General features: G+C 47.9%; 1 protein-coding gene across 3 annotated transcripts; it reads left to right on the top strand.

Moving 5' to 3' along the window:
* Nucleotides 1-285: 285 nt before the first annotated feature.
* On the top strand, nt 286-8,596 carry CSRP2 (cysteine and glycine rich protein 2). Of its 3 annotated transcripts, none has more exons than XM_085045378.1 (6): nt 286-352; nt 3,595-3,713; nt 5,627-5,795; nt 6,750-6,882; nt 7,589-7,682; nt 8,286-8,596. In XM_085045378.1, the coding sequence occupies exons 2-6, from the start codon at nt 3,602-3,604 to the stop codon at nt 8,360-8,362; spliced, it is 585 nt and encodes a 194-aa protein (XP_084901504.1). In that variant the 5' UTR covers nt 286-352; nt 3,595-3,601; the 3' UTR covers nt 8,363-8,596. The 3 variants fall into 3 exon arrangements, with proteins under 3 accessions (XP_084901504.1, XP_084901510.1, XP_084901518.1); XM_085045384.1 differs by having other exon boundaries at nt 288-347; XM_085045392.1 differs by having other exon boundaries at nt 328-342.
* The last annotated feature ends 2,554 nt before the right edge of the window (nt 8,597-11,150 follow it).

Here is an 11,150-nt window from a genome sequence, read left to right as displayed (position 1 = left end):
CTCTTTCCTGGGAAACTCCTTTCCCGAGCCCTGCATCCCTTCCCCGTGCTCCGGGTAAGCACGGTCACGGAGCCTGCAAGAAGTTTAGAACGCAAAGCAAAATCCTAAAATCGGGCAAAACCACAGGCTGAGGTCCTGCGGTCCGGGGCTGCAGCTGGGACATGTCCTGCCGCCCCCCGGGATGGCCACGGCAGGAGGATGCGGTCCGTCCCTCGCCCGGGACAGCCCAGCGCGGGCAGCGCCGCGCCAGGAGCGGGGCTGGGCCCCTCATGGCTCCGCCCCGGCGCTTTAAGCTGCCGCGGGGCCGCCCGGCCGGGACACGCCGAGCCGAGCCGAGCCGAGCTGAGGTGAGTACCAGGGGCTGGGGCGGGCAGGACCCTGCGCCGGGCAAGGGTCGGGGTGGGCGAGCGGTGCCGGCGAGGGGATGCGGGGGGAGATGCTCAGCCCGGGGGGCGATGCTCAGCCGGGGGGCGATGCTCAGCCGGGGGGCGATGCTCAGCCGGGGGGCGATGCTCAGCCCGGGGGCGATGCTCAGCCGGGGGGCGATGCTCAGCCCGGGGGCGATGCTCACCCCGCTCCTGCTGCTCGGCCTCTCCAATGCTGGAGCTGCCGCGCACCGGGCTCCCCCGACGGGCCGCCGGAAAAGCCGTCCAGGATAACTGGCTACCCTGGAATTGCTCTGTGTCTGCCTTGCGGCTGGCTTAGGTCTTTTGAGTTAGAGCTGCTGTTAACAAATGGGCTGGAAAGGACTTGGCGGCTGCCGCGGCTTGTCCGGATGACGTGCTGGCTACAAGCAGCTGCCAGCAAACCGCAGCCGACAGCCAGAATTCTTGGTGCTGGCAGTGAGATCACCTGGATGTTTAATTGCTGTTCCCGAGCTCCCCAGAGGCCTGCAGGAACGAGCCAGAGAGTCTCGGGGGAGCAGGGCAGGCCTGAGCGGGGCTGGAGCTCCCCAAGTGCCACCTGTGGAGCTCCGCAAGGAGCCCTGGGCAGCAGCAGCTCCGGGGCGCTGCTGAGGAGCTCCTTGCTGTCCCACGGCACAGCTGCGGCAGGGCTCCAGCCCCTCGCCCCGGGGCACCGCTGCCAGCAGAGAGCTCCTGCTGTTGGGGATGGAGGAAACACTGCCCTTCTTCCCACGCAAGCCGTCAGGGGAGCATCATGGGGAGGATAAATGGGAATACCTTCTGTGGGAGAGAATATGGTCACCTTGAAGTACCGACTTCCGTTCCTTTTTGTTGCTTTTTTGTTGTTGTTTGGTTTTTTGTTTGTTTGTTTTTAATTTAATGAATTCCCAAAGTCCTTATCAGAAGATTTGAGTTAACTAATGGTTATCGGGTCGTCTAGTGTTTTGTCTCTCTCGGGAAGAAAGGGTGGAGCTGCACCTTGTGTTACCCAATATTGCATGTGAAATCTGGGGCAAAGCTGGGGAAACCTGATTCAGGTCCTCAGCTTTAGAGTGCATGGAAACTAAATTATTGTTTGCTAAAAAACCGATTAAAATAGTATAGGCTCATGTAAATGCACAAAAGAACATGAGCATGGGGGTGATGAGAGGAAAAGACAGAAGTAGCTCTTGTGCTAGACACCATTTACATTTTGGAAAGCGTATAGAGTGGAAAGGAATCTCTTTTCTTTTTTCTTTCCAGTCCACGCATTCTTTTTCCAAAACGTTGTGCAGCCTATATTCCCTTTAACTAAGGACGCTCTTTGCCCTGATTGATGTCAGCTGCTGTGCAGTAGCACAGCCAAGCACTTGAATAAAAGAAATGGAATCTTGATTTTTAGACTGTACGGTTGTGCCAAGAATGACAAAAGCAAAGTGGGAAATGTCATAAAACTAATTTTATGAGCTAGGTCAGGGTATTAGTGCTAAACCATGGAGCAGTAATGATGCTAATCCCATGGAAGTATTAAACAAAGGGCTATCTCAGTAATTGGTGTGGGTGTGCAAATGGCACTGCTCAGCCGCTCTGAGGAAGTTTCCTAAGCTGTTGCTCAGGAATGTACCTAAGGTGCCCCAATTTAGGTTAATAAACTAATCTTATTTCACCACATGCCATGAATGGCTGTCTGCTTGTCTTGGACAAAGGTCTTGTAGCAGCTACCTGGCAGCATGTCTTACTTGGGAACCACACATCCTACCCTGAGTCCCTAAAACTGCCGAATTGCTGCTCATGCTGATGGGGCAGGAGGCTTGTTTTACCGAGCAGGATGGGTCACCTAATGGAGGCTTAGCCAAAACTGCTGCTCTCAGCTGTGATTTGGGAGTGTGCCCTTCCTTGCCTGGGGTGCAAGGCAGCTCGCTCTGCGCTGAGCCCTGTCCCACACGCTGCGAGAAGAGCTGTGCTGGTGAGAGGGTCCCTTGGCAGGGAGCTGCGGGAGAGCAAACCCGCGTTAAACAGCAGGCATGAGCCAAGGGCAGCTCAGCGCTGACGGGGAGATGAGCCTTCAGCAAACACTGCTGTGTTGGCTCATGGGGGTGGCGGCGGGAGGAAAGCCCCAGAAATCCTGAAGGTGATGGGCAGTGCTCCGCTTTGGAAGTTTGGCCCCGGACGGTTAGTGGGAGGAACCGAGGAGCTCCTAGAGAGCTGGGTGGGAACTGCTGGTGGTGCTGACAGGGAGTGCAGGGGAGTTCAGGAGGGGCAGATCAGCTTGAGATGGGACAGTCACTGCTTCTGGCTTAATGTCAGAGACTGTTCCCAAGGGTACAGGTTGGCACAATGGGTGAGGTGCCTGTCCCCACAGTGTTTTGAGTGCCTGCTGCAAGTAATGCATGAGAGGGGGTTTCACTTGCTTTTAAATCCGCTGTGGCTACTTGAGCAGTTGGGTTTGGTTGATATACCTGCCTGGCAAAGGTGCAGTTCATGTAATAGGGGTGGAGTCCCTGCAAAACAATACCCCTTAAACTTCTTTGAAGTGCAGATGTGATCTCAAAGGAGTTCAGAATGTTCCTAAAGCCCTAATAAGTAGTTTTCTGGTGAAGTGAACTTTGGCTTGTACCACATCCCAAATGACAGGCCCTGCAGTAAAACAAAATGCCATTGTTGGCACAATTGGTTTGCTTCTATCAGACGAGAGGCCCAGCATTAATGAAGCATAGAAACTGAAATTACATCCATCTGGGTGGAGGGGGCGGCGTTTGGGCCAGGTACAGTAAAGCTCTTGTGCATGAAACTGTAATTTGTGCACATCCAATTTATGTAACTTTCAAAATCCCCAGGCAGGGACAGAGAACATGGCTGGTGCAGGCCGTGTCTCTGTTTTTGTTGCTGTTCAGCAGCAATGGTCTCTGTTCCGCTTGCCAGTTTGTCTGCTTTTACAAATAGCCGTAGAGAGCCCGCCTAAGCCTTTAAGTCTGGTCTGGCATCTGAAGAGCTGGGAAGTTGAGCTGATTCCAAAAATCTTCTCACGCAGTGGAAGGTCATGTTTTTAAACAGTTGGTGAAATTGCCGGGTTGTGCTCTGATGCCACACAAACTTCACAGATCTGGTTTAAAGGAGCCTGTAAGCCCAGCTGTCCTGGGGCCAGGGTGGTGGACAACAGTGTGTTTAACAAAGCTCTCCCCTTCTCCCCTCTGCCTGGCTGGGCACACAGAACCACCATGCCGAACTGGGGAGGTGGCAACAAATGCGGTGCCTGTGGCCGCACCGTCTACCATGCCGAGGAGGTGCAGTGCGATGGGAGGAGCTTCCACCGGTGCTGCTTCCTCTGCAGTAAGTACTCCCCTCCAAAATCTCTCCTGGCATAGCTGCAGGGATCACAGCAGCAAGGGGCTGGTCCGCAGGAGGTGTCCCAGACTCAGCTGGTACCTGTGACGTGCTGGGGATGGTGGCGGCCAGAGGTGACTTTGTCCATCATGTGTTGGGGTTGATTGCTGCTTCCCACCCTGCTTCCTGGGCCTGGCAGTCCCCAGGGGAGAGCTTATCCCCTGGAGAGGTTGTATCATACCAAGGGCTGGGATGCACATCTCAGAGGAGAGCACATCCATTTGCACTCATGCCAGCCTTTTCGTCAGGAGTCTAAGGGATCTTTAGGTTGGAAACCTGGCTTAAGTGTTGTTGATGCAGAGGACAAAGCCTGGTGGCAGAGCCCTGTTTGCACTGATCTGAGCTCAGCTGGGCTTCTCCCAGTGGTCCTGGGGCTGGCAGCAGCGGAAGGAACAGTTATCAAACTGCTGTTCTGGAGTCCTGCGCAGAGCAGCACACCAGTGTGCCTGAGCACAGCCGAGTTGTTGATGCTTTAGCACAGCCAAAACCCTAAACTTTCTTGGCACAGGGGTCTGTGGTTTATTTCAGATGAAAGGAGTCCAAAGCATTATTTTCCAGTCCAACCAACAAGCCCAGTGAGGCATTGAAAATCGCTTTCTCTGCTGAAAATACCTCTGCTTAGATGAAGGGAACAAAGGGTCCTTGTGAATCGGAGACTCCTATTTTATAAGCAGACAGCCTCTGTCTGAATCAGAGAATTTTACCTTATTGCAAGCACGAGGTACTGTTTTGCCCCTCTTGTTGGTGATTAATACTTGTGGGCAGAGCTAGGGTTTAGCCCTCTTATATGGGCTGCAGTTACAGTGGGGCCCCTCAAACAAGTTTGCTGCCTAACCTTGGTGTGCTGTGCTGGCACTATGAGCCTCGGCACACCTATGCTCTACAGTGGTAACAAAAACCAAAGATTAGATGTCTCAGCTGCCTCATTTTCAGCCTTTTATGGGAGTTGCTATTAAAAGAAACCTGGAACTTACAGTCAAACAATGGCTCTAGTGTGTCTGAATACATGCTTTTCCTTAGTGCATACTTCTGTTGGGGTTAAAGTCTGTAGACTTAACAAACATGCATTAGTTAATTTACTTATTGGATATTAGTGTCTTATAAAAAGAACCTTGGAGCTAATGAATGCCATAAGCAAAGTTCACCCAGTGTTTTGAAGACATTAAAATTTTTAAACAAAAAATTCATAAGGACGTTTCTTTCCCCCCCCCCCAAATTCTTTTTCCTGGGCATAATGCTGTTGCAGATGGAAGGAGCATGCCAGATGGCATACAGGAGGAGGTTTAAGAAGGAAATAGCTCTCCCTTCTACTGTAACCTTGAGTAGAGGGCTTGCATTGTGCTGAAGGACAATGTAGGAATGCCAGAAAAGCACAGCCTCTCTGGTGACAGCTGTGAACCAGCCCCAGCTCTGCCCTTAAGCAGTACTGATGTGGAGGGGGGGAAACCTTGAAGATTTGTTTCCTTTCCCAGCCCCACCCTGGCCAAAAGGGCATGAGAGGGGCTCTTCTGTACTGATAGGCTTTTGCTTCATGCTGTATGGCTTCTGTCAAGGGAAACTGCTGACTGCCCTCTCCGGGTTTCTGAGCAGCCTCATTCATCAAACCACAGCAAGTTTCCAGGCTTTAAATGTCATGGTCATGAAGAGGTGGGAGGGAATAGAGCCCTTTATGGTGCTAAGCATAATTCATAAATTCAAATGGCAATTTGCTCCCTCTAATCTCTGGTGGTCCCAGAGCCTACTGGGAAGAATTTTGGACAGGGAAACCCATAACATCACTTCTCACTTGATTTTTGGCTTACAATGTGTGCTGATGGAAATAGTCCCTTAAGGCAGTTAAACTTTTTTTTTACCTCCAGTGGTCTGCCGGAAAAACTTGGACAGCACAACTGTAGCAATTCATGATGCTGAAGTTTACTGCAAATCTTGCTATGGGAAGAAGTATGGCCCAAAAGGTTATGGATATGGCCAAGGGGCAGGCACGCTGAATATGGACAGGGGAGAGAGACTAGGCATCAAGCCTGAGAGGTGAGTGACCTGAGCTGGGGAGTGCATGACCCTTGTCCTTCAGTACTGTTTTCAGAGGAGACTTTCAGGCTGGATTTTGTTTATGTTCATGTTTAGAATAGAAATGCTGCAAAATACTCCAGTCTAGTTGAATGCAGGGCATTGAACCTGCATTGCTCAAAGCTCCCATTGGTGACTATGGGAGTTGGAACAGCCCAAGCAGATGCTAGTGCAGGCAAAGATACACTCATCCTATGCATGAGCCATAAAGAGACTGGATTATGGAGCTGCTGATGGTGCTGCTGGATCTCACATCACTCTCCCAAATAAGCTGGAAATAGAAATGCTCAACAGGTTCTTGCAGGGATGGATTTGGACAGCTGAGAATTTGGGGCTACAAGAAGAATGAATTTTTAATTAGCAAATGAAGAACCATTTGTGCTTAATTATAGCCAAAACCCAAAAGTCACAGTAAATAGTAAACATTCCTAGTCTGATTAAGTTCTTGTTACTGTAAAGCAAAGCATGTGGATTTCATGCAAGTTGCCAAATTATTGCTTAACAGTTATATGATGTATGCTCTCCAGCCAGGTTCAGTGATCCATTCAGGTTCCTGATCATGATCAGTGGATAGGAATTTAACAGAATTATTTGTAGCTTACTATGTGAAAAATCCATGTCCTGTTAGAGAGTTGAGCTCTTCTAGTTAAGTGAAAAGGGGAAGGCTCCTCAGGAAATTAGCCTTTACAGTAGCTTCTTTTTATCCTTTAAAGCATGGCCTTTCTCTCTTTGTTGTTGTGGCTTTGGTTTTTTCCCTACCAGGTGTAATTGGATAGCCTCGCTGGCAACTTACTTCTCCAGTTTTGCAGCAGTACTGTACTCTGTACCTTGTGCTGGATGCTCATCTGTTCATGTTGCTGAGAAGAACAAGAGATCATTTATTAAAAGAGAAAACCAATGTCCTGTTTCTTTCAGTACGCCTTCTCCTCACCGGCCCACCACAAATCCAAACCCTTCCAAGTTTGCTCAGAAGTTTGGAGGGACAGAGAAATGCTCGAGGTGTGGTGATTCTGTTTACGCAGCAGAGAAAGTAATAGGAGCCGGAAAGGTAAGGAACTGCATGTGCTGTTTTGTACCTGCTTTAAATTGAGCAAGGACTCATTTAAACTGGACTTGAAATTGAGCAAAGTGTGTTTTGTCAGTCCCACTAGGGAACCAACTGCAGGGCAATTACCTTAAAATTGCATTTCTCTGCACTGGAAATAGTCGAATCAATCATCTTAACTGAAAAAAAAGCATTTGAAATGCAGGGTGATGAGTGATCACCTTAGATTTCAGAGGTGAAGATTCAATATCATCTCGTCCTAGAGACTTGAAGCAGACTGCAGAAGCCCTCTCCCCCCTGAAGAGGGAACAATCTTGTGATGTGCAGCTTGTGAGGGAGGCTGAATGTTTCAGCAAAAAGGGGATGGTCTCTGAAAATACCATGTAAAACTGCATGTCAGTCTGCATGTCAGTCTGCCAGCTGTCTGACTCACTTGCTACAGAGAGTCAAGATGTGCTTTCAATTGATCAGAGCAAGACCAAACCTTTCAAAATGTTGCTTTGAGCAGGATGCTGGGTGGAATTTCGGGCTTTGTGTTGCTCACAGAAATGCAAAAGCTCTTGTCTACCACTGGGTGCACTTCAGGTGGTTTTCATTGCAACAGTGTATGATCAACACTGATGCAGGTATCTCCACTTAATGTGAGTTTTCACCAGCTTGGGCATCCTGTGCGTTTATACTACCATTTTCTTTTTTATTTTTTCTCTAGCCATGGCACAAGAACTGCTTTCGATGTGCCAAGTGTGGAAAAAGCCTAGAATCTACAACCCTAACTGAAAAAGAGGGAGAAATCTATTGTAAAGGTGAGAAAAGAAGCAAAGACCATTTGTTTATGGTTCAAGGTAATGTCTTACCAGGACAGATGGTCAATATACACATGATATAAGAAACTGTCAGGCTCCTGTTAACATGGAAGTGCTCTGTAAGTCATAGGAATAGAGTAAAAAATGAAATAGATAGTACTGAAGCTGCTGATGCAGTTGACATCTGCATCAAGCAAAACATCACATACTGAGAAATGCAGCAGCAGCCTGTGCCCTGTGCCTGCTCAGAGTAAGGAAATAAGCCAGCAAGCATCCTGTGATGCCTTCTTGCATGGTTGTGGATATACACTTGATCCACACACTGGTTTAATGACAACAAATGCCTTAACAGATACCAAGCCACAGAACCAGTGTGTGAGTTGCCCTCACAGAGTGGGCTGGGAGCTACACAGACTGAACAGTCCTGCCTTCTGAGTTCAGTCCTGGCAGTTAGGCAGCTTAACAAAATATTTCTAAATTGCTTCCCAGGGGGATGTTCTAGTAGGGACTAAGAAGAAGTGTCTGAGAGGCTTAGCCTAGACAGTGCTGTTCTTAATTAACGTGCCAGAGGACTCAGCTACTGCATGTTCATCTTTCTCACAGGTTGTTATGCGAAGAACTTTGGCCCCAAGGGATTTGGGTACGGCCAGGGAGCGGGTGCCCTTGTTCATGCCCAGTGAGGGTGCTCAAAACGCCTTACAGCTCTGCTGAGATCCTGCTAGAAGGAACAAGAGAGTTTCCTAAATGTTACTAACTACTGTGAAACAGATACTAGTTATTGTAGTATACCTTCAGCCAATGATTTTAAAAACAAACACACACACTGCTTTTTTCCTTGCTTTGTGTATCACACTGTAACACTTTTAATACTGAGTATCAATTCAATAAAGCTTTGCTTGTTGATATACACTAAATCCAAGTGTTGCCTGCTTTGTCAGCAATAAAAGTGAGGGGAGTGTTGCTGGGGTACTTCAGGAGTGGAAAAATGATGCTTATAGACTCGATGCAGACCTTTGCTGAAAGCTGGGCACACACAGTTGTGGCCTGCAGACCTGAATGACTCTCCTCCAGTACTGTATCATCACCTATGTGAGTGCAAGGCAACGAGCTGCTCGCCACACAGAAGTAGTGAATCTTAATCTATTGCTCTCTATGGTGACAGAGCTCTGAAATTGATAGATAAGGGGTAACTGCGTGCCTAAATGGCTGCCTGTCTCTGCTACAGGGTCTCTAGTAAATGAAAACCAACCCATTTTCACCATAATATCCTATGGGGCTGTACACGCTTTGGTATTGAGGTGCTGTTATGCACAGGTCTATCAGTAGGAGACAATTAGCCAGATCTCCAGTGGAAAAGAAACCAAGAAAGTTGGTTTCTTTTAGGGGCAGCAGCAACTCCCAACACAAGCCTGCAAGGAGCAGGCTCCTACAAGGAGCTTTTGTGGAGCAAATGAGAGCCACCTTATCAACAGGAGATCTGGGACAAGCCCAGCCCAAAGCCTATACAGAAGTATCACTTGCATTTAAGGCAATTGGTCTTGTTTTTCTGCAAGTAAACAGCATTCAGTCTGAGCAGCTTCACAATTTTTATTATGTGTTAGGGTTTTTTTAAAATCTAGTCTGAAGTTTCTCGAGCCCCTGGAGCAAACCTTCATCGGCATGCTCAGGCTCCTCTGCTAAGCTCCTTTTGCAAAGCTAATGGCTCCCTGTGGCCTGCAGGAAGAACATGAAACCTGAGCATTGATGTTGCTTAAAAGCACTAAAAGCACAAGCCACGCCTCAGAGGTGCACACCCGAGCTCCAGCAGTAACAAGGGTGGTTGTAGGACAGCCTTTCCATCCCCTCTACTGAAGGATGTGCTATTGCATGGCAAGGGCTTCACAAGAGGCCAACCACAGCTGTGGGGAGGCACTGGCTCTGTCCCCGTGGCTACACCCCACATGGTGTTCTGGGGTGGAGGGGCGTTTCAGTTTCAACCCTCATTGTGCCCCTACAGAAGTTAGTTTAAAAAACAAAAATAAGTCTGAAACTCTTGTCTAGTTTGGAAAGCAGGCTGATACTTCTTTGGGATAAAAGAACCCTTCACAACACAGAATTTATGGAAACACATTCAAGACTGGGAATGCTGCAACAAAAAACATTAAGCAAGTGTGTCAGCGCGGTCTAAAGCAGTTTCAAGCAACAGCTATGACCGTGGTCTGAGGCAGTGAAGAAGTTCAAGCCAAAAGCCTAATTAGAAAAATACATACTAAAAATAATACACAAAGAGCATTTTGTCCAGGTTTTAAAGGAACCATGTGGATAGGAGGAAAAACAAACCAGCTCAAAATGTGACCCAAGAGCTTGTCCAGTTCACAAAGCAGGAAAGATTAGAGCTGAAAAAGACAACAGGAAGTCTGTAGCAGCACATTTCAGGTGGGAGTGCAAGCAACAGTACAGCCTAAGAAACCTGGGGAAAAGCCCTTGCTCTGGCTGCTCACACTGCAGATGCTGCTTTCATAGCAAAAAAAAATCTGATTTTACTTAAAAGCAGCTAATGGGAGGTGCAAGGCACTGAACTCTGATCAAGGTATAATGAGAGTGCAAAAGGCTGGCTTCTTTAAAAAAAAAAAAACCCAAAAAACAAACCCAGGAACCAGCTTTCAAACCATCAGGGCTCCCAAGCACAGCAACTGCTCTGATGGAGCACTGCATCCATCTTGGATGGATACAAATCTTGGATGCAGATCTTCAGCACAGAAGGCTGAATTTTTTTTTTTTTTTAGAAAGAAAGTACCTTCCCTCATCTTTACCTGACAAGCCAAAGGGTGGTCAGCCTGGACACAGCCTCACCAGGAACACTGCTTGGGGAAGGGGAGAACACCACCACCAATTCTCAATATCAGTACCAAACCAACACTCAGTAGAAAACACTTTTTTCTTCCCTTTAGATGTGCTCCTAAGTCCTAGCCTTATCCTTTAACACATATTACTGGTTATAAATATCCTGATTAAATTCCAACTTGGATTGTTACCTTGTTTCTGCTCAAACTCTAACCTTTAGCATGTACCAGAAGAGTCAAGGTAGTCTGTCTCCTGCAAGTGTCACCTAGAAGCACACATCTTGGTGACACATCCTAGCCCTGGGTGGATGACTGGCTGACCCTTGGAATACCTCAAATGTCCTTACATAAGTACATTAGGCCACATGAAACATTGCCTATATGGAATTCTCCCCCAAGAAACATTACCTTGCCAGCATGCTTTACTCAAAAGACAGAAATATTTAATTAGTGAATGCTACTTTAACTGGTAGTGCAAGGTGTAATTAACCAAAGCAATGTAGTAACTCACAGGATTTCACATCTGTACAGAATTGGGTGCATGCTGCCTGTAAGGCACCCAGACATCTTTCCATAAAGGCTTCTGAAACTGGACAGAAGCTACACTGTATGAAATCACACCCCAAGTCAATACAAACACTGCATC

The sequence above is a fragment of the Lichenostomus cassidix genome, chromosome 1Aa (genome assembly GCF_008360975.1).
Source record: "Lichenostomus cassidix isolate B80296 chromosome 1Aa, HeHo_3.0, whole genome shotgun sequence".
In the NCBI taxonomy this organism is placed as follows: Eukaryota; Metazoa; Chordata; class Aves; order Passeriformes; family Meliphagidae; genus Lichenostomus; species Lichenostomus cassidix.
This window is presented reverse-complemented; position numbering and strand designations above follow the sequence as displayed.

Excerpts from the sequence above, each read along its gene's own strand:
- CSRP2 (XM_085045378.1), top strand. The coding sequence starts at position 3,602 with ATGCCGAACTGGGGAGGTGGCAACAAATGCGGTGCCTGTGGCCGCACC. Across the intron at positions 5,796-6,749 it reads CTAGGCATCAAGCCTGAGAG|TACGCCTTCTCCTCACCGGC; the intron begins GTGAGTGACCTG and ends TGTTTCTTTCAG. Across the intron at positions 6,883-7,588 it reads AAGTAATAGGAGCCGGAAAG|CCATGGCACAAGAACTGCTT; the intron begins GTAAGGAACTGC and ends TTTTTTCTCTAG.